The following is a 25,332-nucleotide window of genomic DNA, read 5'->3' as shown; positions in this document are numbered from 1 at the left end:
TCTAAAGGAGGTTTTTATGATTCTTTTGTATAAAGCTATTGAGATCAGGAAGAAGACTTTTTAAAAAAAAAAAAAAAACACAAAAAAAACTTGGTGACAGTAAGTTTTGAAAATCTACTTTATTTCTTTACTGATTGAGACATGCATGTGCTTTTGTGGGGAAAAATCTTGACTAAAAGTGCTGCAGACCTAAACACTTGAAAGGCTAAATTTGAAAAACTTAACTAAGTATGCCACTGCTAAAAAGGTAAATTAATATAATAGGATGTTAGCAACAAAAAATGTTGGGTTGTCTTATAGTTGTATAGTTTTCTAAGAGCTAATCCAGATTATTACTGTTATCCAAAAATACTATTTTAAAACTGTTTACAAGTTATAATTTATTTTGAGATAATTCATCTGCATTGTGTTCAATGACAGGTTTAATAGTGGCAGAGTACACTAGAACACTAATTATAACAGCTATTTGATGTTTTTGTGCATGTCGGCCATTAAAAAAACCCTCTAAATTACCTCTTACCTGTCAAGCAGAAGGCAGTCTACCCACATCTACCTTGCTTTGCTTCAGTCCTCCCTTGTGGGGTTTTCTCACAACAGCTTTCCAGAAAACACAGCTTTTCCCTTGCTATCTTTAGCACATTTATGTTCTTATGAAGACAAGCAAGCTCTCAGTGCAGGGATTTAGAGGCCTTTCCTGCTAATTGCCAGCTTGTAAACTTAATTGGACTGTCTCCCTGGGCACAGTTCCTAAATCAATTAGGCAGTGAGTTGGCTGCCACCTCTTTTTCCCAAGCAGGTTGCCTGGAAGCGCACCACCCAGGAGAAGTCAAGCATCCAAATGGGAAGATGTTGACCTCTACAGCTGAAAGTTATCACATTTTAAAATTCATTCTGTATAATTACTGTAAAATCTCTTCTAGGGGGAAGGCAAAGCTCTCTCTATCCCTCCCTCACTCCCTTCTTTGTAGTCCACTCTGCAAAAACATGCTGTTTTCTATTGCATCCTGGATTTCAGCTTTACCCCTCTTCTTCTCAGTTTGCCACACTACCAAGGTAAAGCTCTGTTAATTAATAAGCCCCTCTTCCCAACCTCAGCAGTTTTTAGCTCTCTGCTATTTATGAAATAATGCAAATACAAATTATATGGAAAATATAGGGGTCTATGACAGCAAAACCCAGACAGGCCTTCAGGACTGAAATAAAATCCATAGGTACCTCATGGCTTGGAATTGTTTCACATAAAAATCTGTTAATAAACTATGTCAATGAGAATAGGCAAATATATTTTTAACTTCCAGCTGACATATGATTTTGGACAAGTGCTGTGAAATCTCCATTGTGCTGTGTAGCCAGATTTATTTCAGGAAAAGATTAATATTAAATTTATCCTCAAACACTAATGGCAAATATTTTTGGTGTCTAATGCCAAGCTCATTTTCAAAAGCATTGCAGCTTCTTGTCGTTGATGTCAATCCAGATCTTGGATAGTGCCAGACTGGGTGCTGGTGTCAGTGGTTCAGCATTGCTGGCCTTGAAAGACATTTTAAATAGAATACTTAATTAGCACGCAAATAAGTATTTTCATCTTCACTTAATGATTAATGTGAAGATTGCCCAACTTATATAATACTTAAAAAACACTAAATATTTAAGAAGAATAAATTCTACCATAAGAATTACATATTATCACACATTCACAGGTTAAACATGGCTGTTACACAGTATAATATCCATAGGCTTTAATGCATGCAAATGTAAAGTGAAATACAACAGACAACTATGTCTTTTCATTAACACTAAAAAACTGAAGTATTTCTCCATTACAAAAAGTAAATATGTAAAGGTGTTTTTCCCAAAGCATCAGATCTGTATATGCAAATTCTCAGCAAGTTACTTGTCCTTGAGATATAGTCAGAAGTTTTCTTTTTTTTTTCTTTCCTCAATTGTTATTTTACATCACAAACAATATTCATAACTACATTTATGAAAATTCTGTGAGGTCTGTTTTCTATATCTTTGGTCCACTTTTCTCTGTTACCAGACTTTTTCCCTCAACCACCCTATGGCTTTAATATCAGTATTGAAATTCAGTTTGTTCCCTTTCTCATCAGATTTTTTTTCCTTAAAATTAGTTTTGACTATCAACACCAGAATATAGACTGAGAAAACAAAAAATTAACATTATGTTTTTATTTAAAGAGAGAGGAACAGTAAATTCCGATCTCACGCTGATGTCTGGAGCAGTAGTGATAAAGAATACTCTAGCACAGTGACCCAACCATGCAAGAATTGCTGCAAGAATTGCTAAAATGCCTTGCATGACCTGTGTCACATGATGATTTGGCTAGCCAGAGACAATAAATAATATTACTCTCTGCAGCTTTTCAGTCACCTTTTCTGTTCAGAAGCTGAGACCTCCAAGGCAAAAAACACTGAGAGTCTTTCAGTTTCTACTTTTCAGAAGGTGCTGTAGATAAATCATATTCTCATGGAGTTGGTGGTGTGTTGCTCATTTTTTTCCCCTATAGTAAGCATGTTCTTGGTTTCATGTGCAGCTGTAATTCTGAGGTCCCCAGATGTTGATATCTTTCATGATATCCCCTGACAGAAGACATGCCTCACTTAGAGAATTTTGCCAAGCTAGAAGTAAGATCTGGAGCAATTGCAAGATGGAGAGTAATAGAGTAACTGCTTCTTTGAAGTCTCATCTGCTGTAGGATTGTACACATAGGTACATTTCTGTGTGACAAATGCTATTTTTTAGCGTTGTCCCTCAGTATTTCCCCACAGGAAAGAGATTCTCTGAACATGGTTTTATTGGCTCCAATACAATAGTGCTAAACTGGGAATAAGCTTTTTCTACCATGTTTAAAACAAAACTCATTACATGAAGTTGTCACCAATAGGTATTGGCCACACTCACTCAGCCTCCTTGTGTGAAGTTCACTGGTGGTTTTTCTCTGTTGTCCAAAGCACCCTCAGTCTAACTATAACAAGATAAGAAACTATCTCACATGAAAATTTAATAGTGAAACCCATTAACTTAAACTTTCTAATTTTAATTAACGTCAATTATTTTCAACTGTACTGAAAAGTAGTCAGCTACTGTTTTACATACTCATAATACTATCTTTGCTTTTACTGTTTCCTGTAAAAGGTGTGATCACAAGAGGACAGCTGGGTCTTGTGGAAATCATCCACCAGTACATTCGTTATGATGAGATACAAGAGGCAATTAATGTCCTGAACACCATGAACTGGAACACAATGGGTCGTCAGTGTTACATATGCTTGAGTGCCATTGTTAATCAACTCCTTAAACAAAAACTTACACCAGATAGAGAAGGTAGGGGACTGATTATATTTTTAATGTGTTTTTGTGGTGTCTTTGTAATTTGCATGTGGGTTATGACAATATATTTGTTGGCTGTATAAAGAAGACAACAGAGAGAATCCAGACAGCCAGAAAGGTTATGGTACTTCATAATCAAATGTCATATGTAGGCAAGTCATTTCAATAAAATCTAGATCAATGTGTTGATCGTGTGTTAGTTCATTTGTATTAATGGTGATACTAAAATAATGCATATTTTAATATATATATGGTATAGGCATGACTTACTATATATAGCACTATCCTATATATGCTGTAGCTTTATTACACTACATAAATTTAGCACATATTGCAAACTAATGTTAGTTAATATAGGATTTAAATGTTTGTTATATATTCATGCTAAGACAGCGCCAACTTAAGGGGGGACCTTTTCCTGCAACAGGGACAAGAGATTTTAGTATGGTTTTTACGGTGCTTTTTAAAGGCCACTCTTTCATTACAAGATCCAGAAGCTCTGAATACCCTGTCCTCTGCTGCCTCCTTTAGGATTATAGCATTTGTCCTCACTGTAATCTTCTACTCCCCTGCAGTAGTAGCTGGGGTCCCTTGCAAGAAGTGATGACTTTTAGACTGAGCCTCGTCCCTGCTGAAGCCTGGTGTGATGACTTCCTCTTGATTTGCTGTGTATCTTGAAACTCAATAGACTTCAAGATTTGAAGTGCCTTGATTTAGTGAAGGTGTTATCCTCCAGTCTAGCAGGCAGACAGCTGGGAACCTGGCATCTTTTGTAGCAAGAAAGAATACTTAGGATTCTGGTGTGTTTGATGATAGAAAAACTCCAAGGTGTCCTACATTGCTGCCAAGCCATCAGCTATCCCATTTTGGGGGATCTGATTCAAAAATTCTCTGCTTTGCAAACATAGCGTATCAATTCTAAATCATGCTTTTAAAAGGACCCATGAAAAGAGCTGGTTTTGAAACTCTTGTAAAAATATGCACATTATAAATAGATGTCTGTGTGTTTCCCCCCATGCAGCCCCTTAACGCTGTTTACAGCGAATGGAATTTTATTCTGTCCAGGAGTTGTTCTGTAGGAATCTAGCAAATTCGGCATGGTAATTTGTTTTCTTTTTTATTAGCAAAACCCAGTGAGGCATCTTATTTATAGCAATGGGGCAGTTATCTTTGAGATCTTTATTCTGCCTTCAGCATCAAGCTGGGCTATCTAATGAATCTATAACTGTGCCAGTAGTTACTTGTATTCCGTGTAGGTTGAAATATTTCAGAAGTACAAAACATGCTGTCAAGAAAACAGTGATGGCAAGAGAGCATGGCTTGTTTTTGCAAAGGTACTGCTGTATTCAATTTTAATCTAAATTTACTGCTGCTTTGAAAGAAAATACCTTCAAAGTTCAGCTTATCTTTCTGTATAGATTTAAGATAAAGCAAAACCTAATTTACTAACAGTTTCTCTGTATTCCTAACACAGTTCTATTAGCACATTTAATGCCATCAAGCCTAATAAAATAAAATGTAACTATACTTGGAAATAAAGAATCATTATACAGAAATGGCTAGGTCAAACAAACATCAATAACCACAAATGAATGAGATTTTGTTTGCCTAATGAGACAGTAGGTTATATTTTGTTTTTAAAGCCCATACAAAGTTCTGATCAGCTTTAGCAGTTTGCACATCCACTCTGAAAGGAGAACATATATAGCAAATATATAGCAAATTCTCCCTGTGAATTAAGAATGAGCGAGACATCTGTCAGTCATTTTGTTCTGCATATAAGGACTTGTACTACATGTTAATGATCAAGCAGAATTCACATAAGTATTATTGATCATTAAATTTCCTTTCATCTAAGCATATGGAACACAAAAGTGTACTGTGTATTTTCTTGTATTATTTATAATTTTTTATTAAAAACATGTAGAAAAATGCCTAAAAGCTCCAGCTGTGGAGTGTAGCAGTCAAAAAATATTTAAAGGAAAGAGAACTTCTGTAGTAAAAGGGGTTTATTTTATTGATTACAAATGAGGTTATCCTGTTTCCCACCTCTTCGTGCTGTAGGAGTCAAACCCTGAGGATTTCTAGACCCATTTAAAGTTTTTTAACAACTGCGGGCTGAAGGAGGTTCCTTAGACCTCAAAGCCAACACAAGAAGGGTTCTGTCACCTGCTGACCTAGCATAATAATCCCTGAAAAACTGAACTTCATTATTGTTTGCCTAAGAGGACAAAGATGATTTGAGCTAATGGAGAGCTCATCTTTACCGGACCAACTTGTTCAAACTATATTACTCTTATGAGTCACTTTTAATTGTACGCTGCTGGTGAGAACTTGATGTATTATATACTTCTTCATCCTTTTAACAATTTTTGTTGCTCAAAGTCATTGTCAACTTTGCCTCAAAGTGAAAGTTTATGTGCACATTTGTGTTTGTACAATCTGTCATATTTTAATTTCATCTGTCGTACAACAACATCTCATTTCATCAGTGTTTGAGGAATTTGACTGCAGACATGAGCAACCTGTTGTAATTGAAACATTTTCACTTGTTTCATTGCTGCTTTGTTTGAACTCCACAGCACAGCTTGAGGCAAGCCTTGGAACCTTTTATGCTCCAACAAGACCCCTCTTGGATGCAACTGTGCTGGAGTACAGGGACCCAATCAGCAGATATGCAAGAAGGTTCTTCCACCACCTGCTAAGGTGAATGACAGTTTCAACTTCTATCAACTTAAAATTAATTGCATATTTCAATGACTACCTGCTTTAATGTGGTTAACATTTTCCAAGAGGACCACCCCTGGAAAAAATGCATTCATTGTTACTGTTTGTTTAACTTGCACTTCATTCCTTTCAAGTACACTATTGCAGATAAAATGCTATTCAGAGCTCTTCTATCATCAACACACTTAAAATGAATTACTCTTTCCCTTTTAGCTTGATAGAAAAGAAGATAGAATGCTTCTGTGAGACTTATATGTTTGCAGATTACCTGTTGAAACAGCTTACAAAATTGGAAAAAACACTGAGTTAAATAGATGCTAGAATGCAACTGAATGGTGCATGGTCCAAGATATTTTTGTCTTTGCACCATTAAAATCTGAGCATTTCATTATTCTCATCCTCAAAGTTTTCATATAGAAATTCATATTCCAGTAATTTTCAGTGAATTTTCAGTGCAGTTAAGAGGAGAAAATGAAATTATGCATTTGTCTGTAAATTATATTACATTCGAAAAATCATAATACCAAATTCAGCTAGCATTTATAGTACAGGGTGTTTCAAAAAGATGGACCCAATCTGAAATCACTATATCTCTGCAACCACGAACCGCCCATGAATGAAACTCTTACCACTGGAAAGGGTGGGGCAAAGAGTTTCAAATGATTACCGCTTGATAACTCATTAAATTGTTTGTAAATTTTTGTGTAATTGTAACATGGTGCCATCATGAAATATACTGCTTTGAAATTGGGTCCATCTTTTTGAAACACTCGGTACCTTGGTTTATTGCTGTATTTTTCCTTCATAATAAATTAATAGCCTAAATTTCAATCAGTTATAAATATCAATATACAGCGGTTTAACCTGTTTGTGTGTTCAACCACAAATATAGCTGAAACATTCCCTCTGAGAATTATCCGGTGGGTGAAAATAAGAAATTATTAATACCTTCTGAATTATATGATGTTTGTAACACCTTGTTGAGGAGGATTGCAGATGGATATAGTGAGAAGACTTTCAGTGCAACCTTTTTCAATGATTCATCCACATTATATGCATAGTGTGCATATGCAAGCTAGGAACTGCAAGTTGCTTTGGTAGTATAGTGTGTGCTTCTTTCAGATCTTAAAGGGAAATATTTTGTATTATTTTCTGTGTTTTGAGTGTGAATAGGACATCTTTCTGGTAAACAGGTCCATTCCAATGGGGAAATTATTTTAAATAGAAGAATACTTCAAATATCTGCATAATATGCACCAGCCTTTCACTGGAGATTTCTTAATAGATGTGGCCACAATAGTGGGTGCAAACTCTGCCTTTCTCCTAAAAACCAGCAGGGAAGATATGTTGCTGCAACGGCCAACTGTAGTGGCTGTGAGCGGGTTGCCTGCAGAGGACAGATGCGGAAAGAATTCCTGAGAGATTGCTGAGAGGTGTGACCATGATGCTTTTACATCTGCAAGAGAAAGGTGTATTCCCTCTGACTCAGGATTGGCTTTCCAAATGCCAGCAGGCATGCAGAGACATGGGGCCCTGGCTGAGCTTTCAGCCCTTGGGGCTGCTGAACACGGCTGAAACACTGACTCAATCCCCCTTGAAAACAAGAAGCTTCAGTGTCAGAATGCTGCCTGGACAGTATATGGCACAGACAGGAGGTGTCTCCCCATGTCTTTTGCCTCCACTATAAAGCAGTCCTTGAATAATCTGCTGTTGTGGCAGTTTTGGGAACAAATGTGTGTTATTTTGCTGTTTCCCTGTTATCAAAGGGATTTGTATTCAACAGAATCAAATTGATAGGATCATGTGATTGCTGCAGAACAGATGGTAATGCTTAAAGCTTATCTGAGAAGACAATCTAAGTACAAAATGAAATGTTCAAAAATGGGAGGTTTATCTGATAGAAAGCAAGGAAATGATGTCCAGAGCTGATCTTTATTGTATTAAAGTGTCTGTGCCTTAATTGGTGTTTATTTCCTTTTAGACGTCTTCTTAAGTGACTAGAATGATTTGAATGTAGGCTAAGCAGAGGGCACTACAGATTTGTTGGAGGAATGGTAAACCATGGTTCTGGGTAGGAGAATGCCATCTAGGCGTGATGCAATGTCTAGGAGAATCATATGGAGGCACGATGCTCACTAATTCCTTCAGGCATGTTTGTCAGAGACAGCAACAGTATCTGGCTATCAGGAAGGCAGCATTTTAAATCAGTTACATGCTCTCTGTCTTAACCCTTGTTATTTGATTTATTCACTTTTTTACCCTTATTCATTTAGCACCAAATACTTGCAGGCTAGTTACAAATGGTTAATGATTCTCTTCAGAGTGAATTTGTGTTACTGCAGATGCGTCTGCATGACCAAACAAGAAGACTTGAATGCAGATGCACCGTGCACTGCCAATGCCAACTTGAGGCAGCACTAGGGGACATGCGTTGCTCTCTTGTGAGACAAAAGCGAAGTGATCACTTTGTACTCTATTGCAGCAAACAGAGGAAACTTAGCTCTTCTTAAATTATGTGCATAGTAAGTATGGCTGATATTGAAAAATATTTATTGGAATAGAATAGGGTCTTCTGCATTTCCTTTAAGATTCCGCAAAAGCAAGCAGCAGATACACAGAAGTTAAACCTAAAGAATAAGGAGCTGAAAATACACAGGAAGAAACTCCGAAGTGGGGTAGGAAGAGTCAGGAAAGTAGAGTGAGGAGCATGAGACAAGGAATTGGGCATAAAGAATTTAAAGGAAGAGATGGGAACATACAGAGTCCTGCAAAAGGGCAGAGTGGGAGTTCAGAGCAAAATGGGGGAAGACAACTTAAGATATATGTGATGGGCCATGGAGGAGACCAGACATGTAAGGGATGGACAGGGAAGGGCAGAGCCTTTCATACAAGATTAAAACACTTGAATATTTCTAGGTCTAAGTCTGAAAAATGTTCATGTAAACAAAAGTTTTCACCCCCCTCTCCACCTTTCTTTTGAATGCCACACCAATCTGCCTTAAACTTTTTCTAGAAGGACCCACTCTTGGGAGAGAAATATTAATTTATTCTACATGCTGAGACAATCTTTGACCTGCCTGCTGAGTCTGCCAAAAAGTTGCCAGTTATTGTTGTACGTTTTAAGATGTGTCTGTGTTTACTAGAATTGAGAAATACAGTTACCTTTTCAGAAAGGCAATCCTCACCTAGTAATAATCATGCACCAATGATTTTAATCTCTACTGTAGGCTGTAAGGTTGTATATCCAGTTGCAAATAACTGGAGACATCTATTTTCACATTATCAGTGAGATTATAGGCTAGCTATTTTTCTACAATCAAAGAGATCAGTTTCTAGAAAATGCTGAACACTGTGATGGTAGGTTCCCTCTTCTAGGTATCAGGCACTTTAGAAAGAAGATGCTCCATCATTACTGGCTGTGTTGCAAGTATGGGTTAGAAAATGGTGCTGCAGCCTGAGCTGGGCCAAGGAACGCTGACAGCATGATCAAAATCGACCGCAATTAGAAGGAAGGAAAATGCCATGTAACATGTTCAATGCAGCCATGTTACTTGTATCCATCATTATAAAGGCTAAGTTCTTCAATTTGCAAACCACGCATCATCTCCAGCTTCCACTAAAATAGAAGCTTAGAGTTTTGCAGGTATAGGCCTTGAATATAGAATATGGAATACCTCCAAAAACAGGCGTTCAGTATACAAAATTAAAATTAAAGGCCTCTTAATTATATGCCTGGGATCCATTACAAGAAGATTTATGGAATGAATAATTATTTTCACTTTAAATTCTTATCTATAATTAAAAAATACAGGAACTGAATTACAAGTATAGAAATATATCTTAGGTGTTCCTTGCCACTTGAGCAGCATTCCAGTATTTTATTATGATGTCACTGCTTATAATAATATAATGCATTATATCATTATGTAAAATGTTGAGCAGAGGTGGATTTATTAGGAAGCCTTGGGGAGCTGTAACCTTCTTGCCCCAACCTTTTGTTGAGCGCTGCCTACTCAGTGTATTTATGTAATGGGGGAGTGGCTGCACCACCTCCTGCCTCTGTATAACAGCCTCATCTACCCGTGTACAGAACGTGGAATGGGATGGAATAGTTTTTTACTCGTTAACTATGGCATCGCTGACTCATGGCTTTGCTTCACTCTGATCAAGCATTCGTAAGTTGTACTTGTCATATTTTCTAATGCGTGAAATTATCTCGTTTGTTTGACACACACACACAGGCACAAACACATGCCTGCTCTGTTTTGTTCAATTTTTTATGTCTCTCTCAGACAGACAGTGAGAAAGTAACATAGCATGAGCTGGAGGTAAAGGCTGGGCTGGAAAGTCTGAAATGCAGCTCAGGAGTTATAGAATTGGAATGCAGCCACAGCTCCATGTTTCTGCTGTGTCCTTTCCTCCTTTGTAATTCTGTCCTTGTGTTTGTGAATCCTTGTATGGAGCCATTTCCCACAGCAACCAACAGATGGCTGTTGGGTGAGCCAGAGTGCCATGAGTCCTCCAGTTTAAGGATTATTTTGCCTTTTTTTTTTTTTTACATGGAAATATACTAAGATTCAAAACTGTTAGGACCTTTCCATCCGATAATTCCATTAAAATAATGGATTTTTTTTCTTTCCCATAGTACAAATATGTTTCCCTACAAAGCAAAGCTCTGTTGTAAATAACAAGATAGTACGTTTGCTTCTTTCAAGATCAAAGTGCAGCTGTGATCGCATTCACTGGTAGGATTTTGGGTGGATTCATGAAAGATTCTCCTTTGTCTGAATAAAAAAATTAAAACCTCTGCTATGTTTTTACTGTTACTGTTTTTACTGCGCAAATCTTTTCAGAAGTGTTGTGTACTCTTCCCAGCCTTCAGTGTAAGATGCGACTGGTTAAATGCAAAGAAGAATTTACCTACATGGTGGGCAGAACATTCATAAAGTGGTATGACTTTACGCACAGAACTTGATAGAGCTCCTTTGTAAATAAACACTCATGAAGGAGATAAGAAAGCAGGTGATCACTGGCATCAGGGGAGGTCTATTTCCAGCCAGAACTGATTTTTATGAATCACTTCACTGTTCAAGAGTTGTGAAGTGTACTGCTATACTACCTGACATTATGCCTTGACACAGTCAGTTATCACTTAAGTCCAAGACAACCTTTGAAAAGCTGAAATAAAGCTCTTTTGCCCTGCAGGTACATCACTTATGCAGTACTAACTACCCCTTGGTAAGCAGGTTCCTGTATCACTACACTGCAATCTGCAAAGTAGATATTCACTGTGAGTATTCCATCCTAAATAGGATTCTAAATCAAAGGTGAGAAAATGCCTCAGCACCATAGGACTCGTTCCCAATCCCATCTGCTGCCAACTGTATGGAACTGAGGGACAAGAGTGAGCAAAGAGCTTTTATGATCCTTTTTAAGAGCACCCTAAAAGTAGAATCTATAATTAGATTGATACATAGTGTGTCACAAAATATGTATAAACATTAATGATGACATGGTTCAGGACTAAGAATGTCTTTTATATTCATAAGGTAACCTATTAGGCATTAAATTATGCCTTCAGATAAAATGACCACTGATGTCAGTCAGGTTCTCTGTAGTGGCCACATGAACAGAATTCATCTCTATAGGAGTAAGTTCAGTAGCATCATTCTGACTAAAGTAGCACCTTCTGGAGAGGACTTTGAAGAGTCATTTTTTTGTCATCTTGTGAAAACGATCAAAACGAAAGGTTTTCATGTTACCTCGACACTGATAAATGAGAATTTAAATTGCTGTGATGGAACTGCACATGAAAAGATTCCCCTGGTCATGCTTCTTGACCTGTTTTAGAAGCAAGAAATAAAGGCATCTATTTAATGGAACTAGATTATTTTTACAGTTAAAGAGGTTAAATATCTCAGGAAAAGTTTAGAATGTCGCTGCTTCAGTCCTATGTTGCTGATGACTTTTTTCTTAATCCAGCTCCACAACAGTTTTCAATTTCAGTCGGATGCTTTGATGCCACAGGAATGCACCAGGATTTAATTCTCTAGTGGTGATTACAATGTAAGAAATATTGAGCAAAATATCAGGGGAAGTGGGGAACAAATGACCTGACATAATTGCTTGAGAATAAAATCCCATAAAGATAAACCACAAGAAATCTCTGTCAGAGATTTGGGTGAGATTTTCTGCTGAACCTAATGGGAGACATTGCTCAGAGCGTGGGAAAAATGGCCCCTCCCGCACACTTAGAGCAGTCCCAGAGCTCTCCTAATTTGGGGCCATTTCCCACAGCCACCAACAGATGGCTGTTTGGTGGCCCAGAGTGCAGTAAGTCCTCCAGTTCTCTGCTATGTCCACACACATGGGACTGCACAACAGAAAAGGAACACAGAATAGCAGTGCTGGACTAACATTCCTTGTGCCAAGGCTATTCCCTTATGGTGGTTAATCTGACCTTGGTATTGCTACTTTTAGAAACTGAGCCCACGTAGAGACCATTGTTTTGTTCTGTTGTGTAACTGATAATCTGCCCTCATAAGGTGACTTTTTCCTGCTGTACCAGTTGTGCAATTGCCCTGAAATCTGAGGGGCTTCGGGCATCCCTTGACTGTAGATACAATGCAAATATACCATATTCTTGGACAAAAACTCAATAAGTTATTAACAACAGATCTCTGCCCTTGAGCAGCTGTAGTAAGTCAGCCTCAGCTTTCTTTTGCAGGTCGTCAGTTACTCCTTCCCCATCAACTCTACCTAGTCACTAATGGTATCTCCTTCTGGAGTGACACTCAAACATCCCTTCTTGAGGTCCTGACCAAGAACCTGAATTTAAGATTTCTTTTTTTTTTCTTGCAGTCTTTCCAGATTGATTCATGTCTCATCGCTTTACCGAGATACTACTTCTCCATTCATCTTAAGAGTCTTCCTGAGCCCCACCATTACACTTCACTTTTCTGTGTATGAACCATCTGACAATAATTCTGTCTTAAGCTCAGCATGTCAGAACAGAACATGGTTTGGCAATCTCTAATTCGTTTGTCATGTGTGCAAAAAAAATTTGTTTGTTTTCCTCCCTAAAGAGTTTTGGTTTTTTCTGACTTTTCTTCCACTTCTATCCAGTACCCTCCAGGAAGAGCTAACTGAACAGTAAGGCAGCCCTAAGCTTCCTGTCTTCAAATGCAGAGCTCCCTTTTATGGTTCTTCAGAACCAAAGAGCCTGCTAAGGGAAGGATACCATAAGTGAAATTTAGAACAAAAGTCAGCAATAGTCAATTGTCCAATAAGTGGATGTAGTGTCTTAGGAGTGCATCTCGCTCCTCCTGACTTAATAATGTAGAATGTAAATGTCCTACACACTCATCTGAGCTTCCTCTGTAGTTAATATAAAGACTTGAGCACCCAAAGGATGAGTAATCCCATTGAAGGGAGATGTCTGAGATAAGCATGGAGAATCAAACATCAGTACCTATCCCTATCAATTAACTATAAAGGGAGCCTACCTGATTAGCTTAAATTAGCCATGTAAAGATGAGCTGTTTGAAGATAAATGGAATGATTTGCACTGTAAATGTCTAGCTCATGCATCACATTATTACTGGCCAGTTAACAGAAAGATCTTAGATGCTCAGATGTAGTTTCTGTAACAGAAAGAGAGAGGCACAAAGACTAGCAAAAATATATGAAGAAAGGTTTATAGAAAGACACGAAAAGCAGATAGGCATGCAGATGTCTTTAAAAATCCACTTTTGACCAGTTGGCCAGGATAGGAGAGGATGGGGATGTTTCTTACTTGAACTGGTAACTGTTGAAGTATCAATAAAAGAGGCTATATTGTAGATAGATAAACAGTAATATATGACCAACACTAAATAAAATTAACCTGGGATTTATAAAGGTAGTGAAGTATAAAATAGCTGAAATAGACACTCTGGTGTATAACTTCTTATTTACAATGACCTTAGCACCTGAGGACAGGAACATGGGAAATATGATGTCGGTTTTCAAAACACAGTCTGCAGAGACATTGAAGACCTATAGCCCTGTAAGTTCAACCTCCCTACCAGTGAAATTAGTAGAAACTATATTAAAAAAATTGCAAACATACAGACAAATACATTGTATTGGAGGAAAGTCAGCAGGATTTCTGTAAAGGCAAGTCAAGTCAGCAATCATGTTGGTAACAGATTTCCAGCTGCTACTGATGAAAGTTTGACCATTGAAGACCTTTTTGGAAGGCTGCCCATCAAAATGTCTTAAAGAAACTAAGCTGCCCCAGAATAAGAGGGAAGCTTCTCTTTCTAAGATAAATAGTTTGTTACAAGGTAAGAAACAGAGTAAGAATAAATGGTCAGTTGTCAATGGAGGTCACCAATGGAAATTATAAGTATAGCAGATCTGTACTCATAAGTAGCCTAGCAAAGGAGCAAACAGTGAGGTGCCAGGATTTGCTAATGATACTAAATTATTAAGACTAGTGAAGATAGGGCCCACTGTGAAGAGCAGCAAAAGCACTTCACAGAAATCAGTGACATAGTGTCAAAATTGAAGATAATGTTAAAGGTAAATAAATTCAAACTGAAGCACATGGCAGGGGTGACTCATAACTTCATGTGCAAAATGATGGAGTCTGAGCTGACCATTATTCTGGAAGAAGAATTTGGCCTTATAACTCTACACTTATAAAATAGTCAGCTCAGCACCCAGCACAAGTAAAGAAAGCAAATTGAATGCCAGGAATTCTTAGAAAAGCAATAGAAAACAAAACTGTGAACTTCAGTTCACCTGAATTTTGTGTGTAGTTTTGTATTAGGGAGAAAGAGCACCGTAAGTCACTGCTCACTTCTAATACAAAAACTAGGGGTCATCAAGTAAAGCTAGCACATGGCAGTTTCAAAATATAGTGATTCTTCACATAACACGTAATTACAATATGAAGCCTCTTACCACAAGATGATAAAATTGTGTATGAGTTGAAAGGCAAGGTTCAGGGAAGAGAAACACACTGAGAAATACCAACATAGAAACCACCTCTGGCTCAGGAAGTCCCTGAACCACAAATTGTTGGAGATCAGGAGACTACTTAAGGAAGCATCACCATATGCTTGCCCTGTTCTTATATTCTTTTCTGGGGGCCCAGCCATTGGCAGTGTATTAGGTTAGATGTACCTTTGGTCTGAGCGAATGGTCATTCTTATGTTTTATGTTCTTATTCATGATGCTGTACTGAAGAAGCCTAAAATACTCATTAGTTTTTCATTTGCTCCCTTGAAAATGTACCAAAATTCATACTATGAAAGTTATAGAGCATTTCTTGTCTGGCTCTTGTGGCTGTATTTGCTGTAATGGAGTTCTTATGTATGGGAATCTTATGGGTATTACCACTGCATTATTTTATTATAAAGAAATAATACTGACTATCGACAAACCTAGATAGATAAAGTGAATATACTGTAATGGACCTGTAACTCAGCAAGTGATTCAAAATTTGACCGTGCACCATGACTTCGTAATTAGATATTTATCTTCAGCAGCAGCTTTAGAAAATATTGAGCTAATATATTTTCTCTGGGAAGTATTAGCACTAAAAGACCCACGTCTTATACAATGTCAGGCATGAGGGAGAATTGGCCCTATACCTTCTGGAAAGTTGAGGAGGAAAAGGGCCTGTTCATCTTAACTTCAGTACCAAATTTCCATCTGCTGCAGTTTGAAATTGCAAAAATATTACACATATACAATAGGGATTTATTATAGAGGCAGCAACTCATCCTTAAACATCACAATGATACTGGGCCTCTGTTACAGAGCTGTCTTCAGTGTGTAGACATGCTGATATGTTCGCTCAATAAAATCCAGCTTTCAAGACATACTGTTAAGTTTACATGATCACCAGAGTGAGGGGGGTAAAGCTGGAAAAGAAGAAAAGCAGAAGCAAATTAATGCAATAAAGGCTAGGATTTAGCAGACAGGATTGAGTAAAATAAATGTGAAACAACAGGTGTCACTGACTCTTATCAACATTTTTAATTAACATCTACTTTTAGCCCAGAGTACTTTGGAAGAGTATGTTGGAGTGTGTCTGCATTTAAAGATAGACTGTCGAGAAGTTACTGAGTAGTAAGGGGTTGGGGGAACGGAGAGGTTTGGGAGTGGGGGGAGGCTGTTTTGGCTGGGTGAGTGTTAGTTGCAGCTTAAGGAAACCTGAAGGAAAGCCACTATGATAAAATTGCAAGGTAGGTAAATATTGCTATGGCAACAAAATATATTCTCTTGAAGGAAAATTAGTATAAAAAAGGAAATACAAGAGTGTCGGAAATACAAAGGAAGTACACATTACAAGAAAAGACTGGATCTAGTTTAAAAATAAACCATCATCGTTTAAATTTCTATAATAATAATTTATAATAGTAATAAATTGCAGTTCCCCAGACATTCATAGCACCTATAAAATTTCAGAGCACTTGACAGACATTAAAGAATTATGCTGTACAGTAGGAGAATGTTGCTGTTGCACCCGACAGTCATCCTCTTCAGTGGCCAAACACGACTGACCAACATCACATGGGAAATGTGTGACATAAATGTTCACAGAATCAGGATCTGTTAACTAATATTTCTTTGTTTTAGACATAAGACAGCTCTATAGTTTTAAACTAGTGCTATTTTATAGTTAATTGAGCAAAGGTCAATAAATAAATGGCATACCTTTTTAATAGCTACAACTACTACTTTTTCTAGAATATTTCATACATCTAGACTATTTCTTATTAAACATGTTTTAAAAGTTTAAATGATGCCTTCTTCCTGAACTACTTCATTCAAAAATTAACTTGGTTCACTTGAAAATCTGACTCAAAAAATGCCTCAACAGCTTTTCTTTGAACATAGAAAATCTATTCTGAGAAGAAGCATATATGTTTAACATAGAGCCATCTGAACTATGTCACACATGAATACATTTAGGTTTCCTAGAGCAGAGTATCATCCTAAAAGATAGGAATCACATGGTAAGATGATTGAGGGGGAGGGGAGGGGGGCAGGGGGGCAGAGGTGGGAACATCTTCAAGATTCATAGCCAGTTACATCCCTCAAGGGCTTTCTCTGGCCAGGGAGACATACTGTCTGGCTCCCCTTATTAGCTTTCTCTTTCCTCCTATTTTTTTAATTTGTTTTGTTTGTTTGTTTTCTTGCTTCATACCAGAGGGTACTCTTTGATGTGAAAGGCATTCAGTTCTGCACCCAACAATCTATAAAGTTATAGATGGACTTCCTTTAGTTCAGAGATACATCACTTGACAGTATATAATCGTTCAAGTAACAGAGATTTTGGGTGGCTTGAGATATTTGTGCCCATTTCAAATTTTCTTATGGTTATTCACTAACTTTTACTTGAGACCTATTTGTGTATGACCCTTGAAAGGTTCCACAAGGGATTTCTTTTTAAACAAGTCACTTGGGGCCCAAATCCAGCACTTCATTTAACATGCCCATATTTAGGGCCCATAGAAAATTATAGGTCGTAAACCCATACCTTAATGCTTTGCTAAATTTGGGCCTGAAGGGAAGTACAGATTATACCTGTACAACCTTTAGAGCTTCTGCATCTAAAATACAATTTAGAAGATTATCCCCTTCACTCACATACATATAGACCCAGTGGCTGTTTCTCCATTAGCCTTTGGTGTGCTGTGCAGCACTTTCTCTTTGTCAGTACAGGAGGAGGCAATAAGGTTGTGGACCTCCCCTCAGAGGTTTGTGCATCCTGTTCAAAAGAGCCCGTAATAATAGTAGCATAATAGCATGAGGTTGGTGAAATAATACTGCTAGCATCTCAGAGGTCATAACTTGTCAATGCATCCATTGATTTTCCATCAATTCCCTGCTAACTTAAAGAGTTGTTGATGAATCTCAGCCAAGTTTACAGAGGGTAGAAGTCTCAGGAATAAGCAAGTGCCTGCCAGTTTTGTGAAAATCAGCTACAAGATAGAGTTCAATAGGATTCAGGGGGTTATGTCCACCCCAAAAAGCTACAGTGAAAGTTCAGCAGGTGTATAGGTTCTACCGATTGAGACATGCACTGCTTAACACCAAATACAGCCTGTGTTGCCTCTTGCTCAAACCACTGTAGGGAGGCAACTGAGTACGCCCTGCTGGGAGGACAGTATATTGTCTGGAGCATATTTCGGGAGGGCACATAGGGAACGGGTGAAGTTACTGTGCTGAGGTCTGTGTAGGAGAAAGCATAGGAAACTAATCAACAGTACCCTTTGCTGCTCACAGAGTATTTTCTTTCAAAAACAGCGGTTATGGTTTGAATTTCTGGTTGTGATATGTGAAACTTCTGGTATGCCTTTGCACATACATTGGTGTTGAAATAGCCTAGCTACAGTAGTAAGTAACTAATACCCAGCAAATAATTCACTTTTGCCAAAGAAGATCAGTAGTACCAGGGATAGTCTGTTTTCCAGACTGTTCATTATCCAAACAGATAGTAAGAGATGATGAATTAAATTCAAAAATTTTGAGACTGAGTCTCCCAAATCATGACATTCTGAAACACAAACTTACAGTCTGGTGTGGGGAGGGAAAGATGGGTTCTTTGGGGAGTTCCTGGTCTTCGGGCTGCATTCAGTGGTCTGATTTTCTCTGCAACTATCTTATTTAAAATAGGGTGTCCTACTGAGCTCATTAGAGTAAAATGTTGCCAGTTTTTGGTTGACTTTTGTTTAAAGTGTTTTGGGTTTTTTTAATGAAATGTAAGATCTTGGTGTGTTTATTCCTCTTCAGGAACTCTTAAGTAAAGTGCCAGTATTTCAGCATTCGCTATGAAATGCAGGATACGAGTCTTTGACTAATACTATATTTTATATGTAAAAAGTTACTTAGTAATCTAAGTCTTCAGAATTTGCTGAAATGTTACTTTAAAGTATTTTTTGTGTGAAATATATAAGGTTTTCTAAATGGGCTCTGAAGCTGTATTCTGAAATACAGCTACATGTCTAAATCAGTGGTGTTATGTTCAACAGTTGGTTGAAAAGCAGTCTTTTCCCATTTAAATCAACAATTAACACTTAGCCACACACTTCTTACATTCTCTAACCTGATAATCTGTAATTATTCTGGCTCAGAATTCCATTGAAATGGGATGCAGAGTCATTTTGCAGATGTTGTTCTTTATTTTAATATTGTCTAATTTAAGAGGAAAATATTTCCGATACTAACAATATTTTTTTAGGAAAGAAAAAGCATGAAAACCATTTCTGTTCCAAAAATTGCTGATATGAGAACTTATGGGAAACAGCTCCTTTTATTAATAATTATTATTATTGTGTTTAAGAAATGGGAAAGATGCCTAGAAATTGAATGAAAGAATAAGTTATTAAATTGAAATATTAAATAAAATAACTGAATTAAAGGGATCTTGTAAACCAAGCAGTAAATTTGGGAGCTGTAGCTGACTGAACATATTTTCATCATTTGTTTTGTATGCTTAAATACAATTGCTTGATGTAAGTAAACACTTGATTGATATTCTGAATACTTTAAAATCTGCATAGGCATCACAGAATACTGAACAATTAAAACTTAATTTCAGTGCAGTTTGATTACATGTAAATTATTTCAATATTCATTTTTTTCCTGTTCTGTTTGCTCAGTGCATATTTAATATTCACTTTTTGAATGCATATCACTCTTATTGGACTGTGAGATGAGGAAGATTCTGAAATTTCTTACATTAAAAAGGATTGCCTTATAGATGTTATTTGTACCACAGCTCTTTTACCCTTATTGAAGACAAGGAAAAAAACTGCTGCAGCCCTCCTTTATCAGCCCAGCACAAGGAATATGCTTACATGGTCAATGGGCATGTCTAAGAAGACTTGTTGGTTGTAACTAGTCCCTAAAGAAATGTTTCCATCTTTTCTGCACTGTATTTCTCTCTTGCTTGCATGAGCTCTCTCTCGCTTCCCTTCTTCCTCCCTTCACAGGATTTTTTTTTCCTGGATTCTGGACTTCTTATGACGTGTTTTAATTTTATGGATAAATAATAAAAATATTTTCAAGTTGACCTTCATGAAAAATGTATCTCTATCTTTAAGTGACCACATTCAATTTAGGTGGTGTGGATACAGAGGACAAAATTCTGGCTTTTGATAAATTCATAGAACCTCTCATGAAACTGAAGAGACTTTTTTTCCCTTCTCCCCAGGCCCCAATCCGTGCACATAGTTTTCATCTACAGTATTTTAAATCACCTTATTTATGAACATGCAGGAAACCCTTGGCATTTAATTATCTTTTTTATTTATTGCAGTGAAAAGAATAGCCTCTCTGAATGTAATAGATAACCTTACGGTTTTTATCACTTCAATACTTTATTTAAAAATAAAATGTTTTCCTGGCATCTTTTCTGTTAAGTCACATTCTCAAAATACAAGCAGGCAGCAGGTCTGCTACTCTACCATGGAAGGCAGGTCCGTATTCTTCTCTGCCTTGACCATTTTTGACCCTTGTGACCCTTGTCATGTCACTCACATTTCCCCTTTGTTCCTTTGTCCATAAACCAGACATACTAACAGCCATCTTTTTAAAATTTTGTAGGATACATAGAAAAGTTGCATAAGTGCATATAATAGGAGTATTATTTTATTATCTAGGAATTTGAACTTAATATCGTATGTACTAAACAGCTCATGGGGAAATGTTTTGCTATCTGTCCTATATAGTTAATCACAGTTTGAGAGTTTTAATCTTGAAGGTCATATTTCTGTTGGCTATCACTTTGACCAAACAAGTGCTGAACTTCATGGTTCACAGGCAGATTTCCTTATCTCTCTTTTTCAAGAGATGTATAAGTCTTGATTGCTGGAGTTATTGTGAAGCAAGCAATAAGGAACAAGGTGGGAGGAGGAGGGGGAAGATGCTCTCTTCAAGACCAGTACCCTGTAGATGCCATTTTAGAAAGCAAATATTGTACTTGGTAATTGTAGCACAAGAACAAAGAGGAGGATGTTTTGCTTGGGGTCTTTTTTGTTTGTTTGAGGAGCCGATAAACTGTAAGTGAAGTGTGCTAGCAATAGCAAGAGATCTTTGCATGACAAAACATGCTTATAAATCAGGCATTATTAGCTTGAGGTCAGTCTCATGCTCTACAAGACTCTCTAATTGTTCCTGTAGAATGAAAAATAATACAACTTTCATGTCAAAGACACTCAAAATAACAAGTATCTTCTGTAAAGCTAGTTTAAATAAACCTAGACATTCTTTACTGATTTAATGTTGTTTGCCTCAGTAATGCAAACTTGTCACCTTTGTTTGAAACCCTCACCTTATTTTAAAGCAATTCAATTTATAATAATTTATGAAGTATCTCTGACTGTTATTTCCAGATTTCTTGGTTTGTGAAGAGCATTTCTTGGGTAGTCTTTTTTTCCCCCTTTTTTTCCCTCAGTACAGATCTGAAAATAATGAGCTAACTTCGTAGTTTCGTGAACAGGGCCCATAATCAGACTGATGTATGTATGTTGATTAAAGGAAAAAAAATGAAATCTTTGTGAAACAGCAAAAAACTGACAGCTTTAAGGCCGTGATTCCATTCTGCAGGTCAATCAAAGGAAAAAGTTACTTTACAGTTTTTGATTGCAGGCATTTTTGCCTTGACTAGAGCAAATGTCATTCAAATAGTCTGTATAGTTATAACTTTGGAAAAACAAAATCATGATGCAGACATTCTTTTTAGCTAGTCAGATAGATGGTTTCTGTTAGGTTTCAAATTTCCCCTCTAAGTACTAAGAATGTATATTTAAACCATAATTGAAAAGAAAAATGTGCCGGAAAAAGATATATGTGATAGCTATTCAAGATACACATATTTTAACATGTACTTATTTGTCTTAATTAAAGCATAGCTTCAGAAGCAGCATTACAACACAATGTATTTTAATTGAAAATCCTCCATAGAAAGCATGTCAAAAAGCTTCAGATACCTAGATGTGCATGATAAAACAATGGTGCACTACCTGTTCCCCAGCGATCAAGAGGTTAACCTTAATTCATCTCTTCCCCTCCCTTAAACAGGTTCTGTGAGGAGGGCTGCAAATTAGTGCTTGGAAGACATAGCAGGGAGATTAGATTTCCTCCCTAAAGGAGGAAAGGACTCCCCACTCCAGCTCTTAGAAACTTCACCCGGAGAGTGCATTTCCTTTTCTGCTTAAGCTAACATCTTATGCCTTCTTGTCACAAGTGTTATTCCTTGAGGAAAAGTCTTTACTGGCTCTGTCTTGCAATCTGCTGTGCACAGGGGAAGAGAGCAACAAGGCTGTGGCCAGAGGGAGGCAGAAAACCGCTGAGGCTTTGGCCAGAAACAGGAATCCCAGTGTGGTGTTAATACATCATACGGGACTCCTTCGCCCACCAAGGGGAAGGAGGATTCCCGTGTTTACTCCGTGTTCACGCTGGCCTGAGGAAGAGCTGCAGCATTGCTCACTGTTTCCTAAGACACCCTCAAGGTACACAACTGTATAAATACTGGCGTCATCTGATGCCGTCTGACGATACTCATTGGGCAAACACAAACTACACATTTCTAACACTGAGAAATCACCAGGCTGCTCTTTCTTCATTGGGGTAAAGAAGCCATCTCCTTCCCAAACTTCAAGCAACTGCAACTGATCTATTGTTGAAATTGTTAACAGGTGAAAAGGAGCAAACTTTACCAGTAATGGGAAAATATATAAATCATTCTATATAGAATCATTTACTTCACAACTGAAATAAAATTGGGGTGTTTTGTTGTTTTGCATATCCAAAAACCATGTCACCAAATATAGTTTTGTACGGATTTTTAAACAGTTTAAAATGCACAGTTGAAGAAAATGTGTGCAAATAGAATCACTTTCTCACAGTACAGAGAAATTGTCATATAGTGATAATTCCTGGTACGAGTGGCATTAGCCCAGGGCAGAATTTGCCAGGGTGATCAGTGTTTGCTTGTGCAATGTTGTATATATTCCCAGGAAGTTTCTGATGGGTGGCTTGTTTCCTCCTGCTTCTGTGGATAGCCCAAAGATTGCAAGCAAGAGGATATACACAGCCATCCCATGTAGGTATTTGCTGTAATTGCCAGGAGATGGTGTATGGTCTCTGGGTAGGAAGAAAGTGGCAGTCTCTGTCATTACAAGCGGAAGGACCCATTGTTCAGCGAGCCCTCAACCCGCCAAAGCAGTGGTCTCAGTCCGACATGATACAACCCTCCTGGGTTAATGGTAAAGCTGAAGTTCTACATCCACGCTGCTCCCTTCCTACTCTACTGCATCTCTAGGTGATACTCAGTGCCTTCTAGAGTACATTTAGAGGTAATTTTTGCTCATGGATCTTGCCCTTTTTCCAGTTGTTTTACCTCACTGATACAACCTTCTTCACCACAGGATCTTCAGAAAGCTCTCAGGAGTTCTGGCAGTCTGTGCTAATGCTGGGCTGAGGGAGTTAGGGGTCAAAGCAGCATCACCCCCTTTTTCAGTCCCCAGGGATTAATGACTTGAGCATGCCTCCGAGAGCTGCACTGAGGGCGTCTGTGAGGACAAGACCCAATGCAAGCTTCTACAACGACCTCTGGAAGTCCTCTGAGATTTGGGATTAGTTATTTCTATAGGGGATTTTGAGGTTCCTACCAATGTTATTGAGGTAACCTCTCTTTGTGTTGTGACTGGAATCTTTCAAAGGATCCATTTGTTATGCTCTACAGTACCTTCAGCTCCCTTCAGATTCAACTAGATCTGATGGGACTCAGCACTGAACATAACACTTGCTGAAGTTTTTTAATGCTGATGAAGGTTAAGGGTAGTCACTGTCCTACCTCATATTTCTGCAATCTGAGTATGAGCATATCAAGTTTCCCCAGTAAAGCTTTGGCATCACTTTTGATGAGAATTGAAGAACTTCATCTGCCCATTATGGACAAACAACAAAATTTGATGCAGCTCTTAAATTGTCTTCGGCAAGTGACTTGTTTCCTCTTTCTTGCAGGTATCAGAGATTTGAAAAAGCATTTCTGCTAGCTGTTGACATAGGTGCTCGGGACCTGTTCATGGTGAGTCACTTCTGGAGACAGAGCCTGTTGTCAGTATGTTAGTTGTCAGCTTTTGTGCACATTAAAAGGGATCCGTGTCATTTGCAGTCTTAGGCATAGACTGAAGACAGAACTATTCTACCTGGATCGACCTTCGCCATCACAAAACTCGCCACTAGGAATTGAGTATCTTTAGAGTCATTGACATTTTCCCTAGCATGGCCTAAAGGCTATTCTTTATTTTCTAGGAATTAATGTATATGTTTTTGAACTTTCCCCTTCTTCATCTGTCCTGATCTGGGACAATGTCATCTTTCACTCTAATGAGCTTATATCTTTCTAATCCGTTCCTTAAAGAAATACAACTGCTGAGTCCTGGACACAAGAGCTGGCCATATCCTGGGAATCCTGAATGCCCTTATTTTGTCTCTTAGGGTTTTGTGAAAAGCGACAAATTATGAACGCTTCTACAGGTACTTTTAGAACAACAAAACTCAGTAGCATCAACCCAAGGGTTTTTACATTTCATGCACTCTGTGCTCCCTCCCATTTAATTAGCTACAAAAGTAAAATTAACCAGCTCTTAAAAGGTCCTCTGTGTGAGCTCTGCAGGAGGCTCTTGTTTTATAAGATCTTGCTCCACAATGTCACAGTGAGGTCAGATAGACAAAGCCAATCGTGCTTTCCTAGTCTCTCAGCATGTTGCTGCTCCACAGCTGATTTCATTGTTTTCAATGAAACAATAGGAAAGGGGCTTGTTGAAAAAAAAAGGCCCTTTGAAAAATTCATCTGCTTGACTCTTTTGCATAATGAAGACATTCTGTTGTTTAAATTAAGCTTTGACACTAGATGTTAATATAATTTATCCCATTAAGTCACTTGCCCTGCTAGTTTGATCTTGATATTTAAATTGTATGTTAAATTACACAATTAAATCCTGCTTTTATGGGTTATGAAAATTCCCTTCTAATTATATAAAAAGTTGTGTGAACCTTTTGATGTTTTTTTCACGGCTCTAATCATCTGGCTTGTTCCATCTAATTAGAAAGATGTGAATACTATGATAAACTTTTCTAAGTATGCATCAAAAGAACAAGATCGAAATGTCAGACTTTTAGGAAATTTATTATATGCTTTATGTTTACTCTCCTTGATTTTTCCTCTTTTTATCTCGTCTTTT

General features: G+C 37.6%; 1 protein-coding gene across 1 annotated transcript in view; it reads left to right on the top strand.

The window, feature by feature from the left end:
- WDPCP (WD repeat containing planar cell polarity effector) overlaps window positions 1–25,332 on the top strand; it is a 151,030-nt gene that overhangs the window by 86,332 nt on the left and 39,366 nt on the right. Inside the window, 3 exon segments of the mRNA XM_065631513.1 lie at window positions 3,158–3,346; window positions 5,935–6,058; window positions 24,110–24,173. Coding sequence (XP_065487585.1) covers window positions 3,158–3,346; window positions 5,935–6,058; window positions 24,110–24,173 — 377 coding nt within the window.

Source organism: Caloenas nicobarica, chromosome 3 (assembly GCF_036013445.1).
Source record: "Caloenas nicobarica isolate bCalNic1 chromosome 3, bCalNic1.hap1, whole genome shotgun sequence".
NCBI lineage: Eukaryota > Metazoa > Chordata > Aves > Columbiformes > Columbidae > Caloenas > Caloenas nicobarica.
This window is presented reverse-complemented; position numbering and strand designations above follow the sequence as displayed.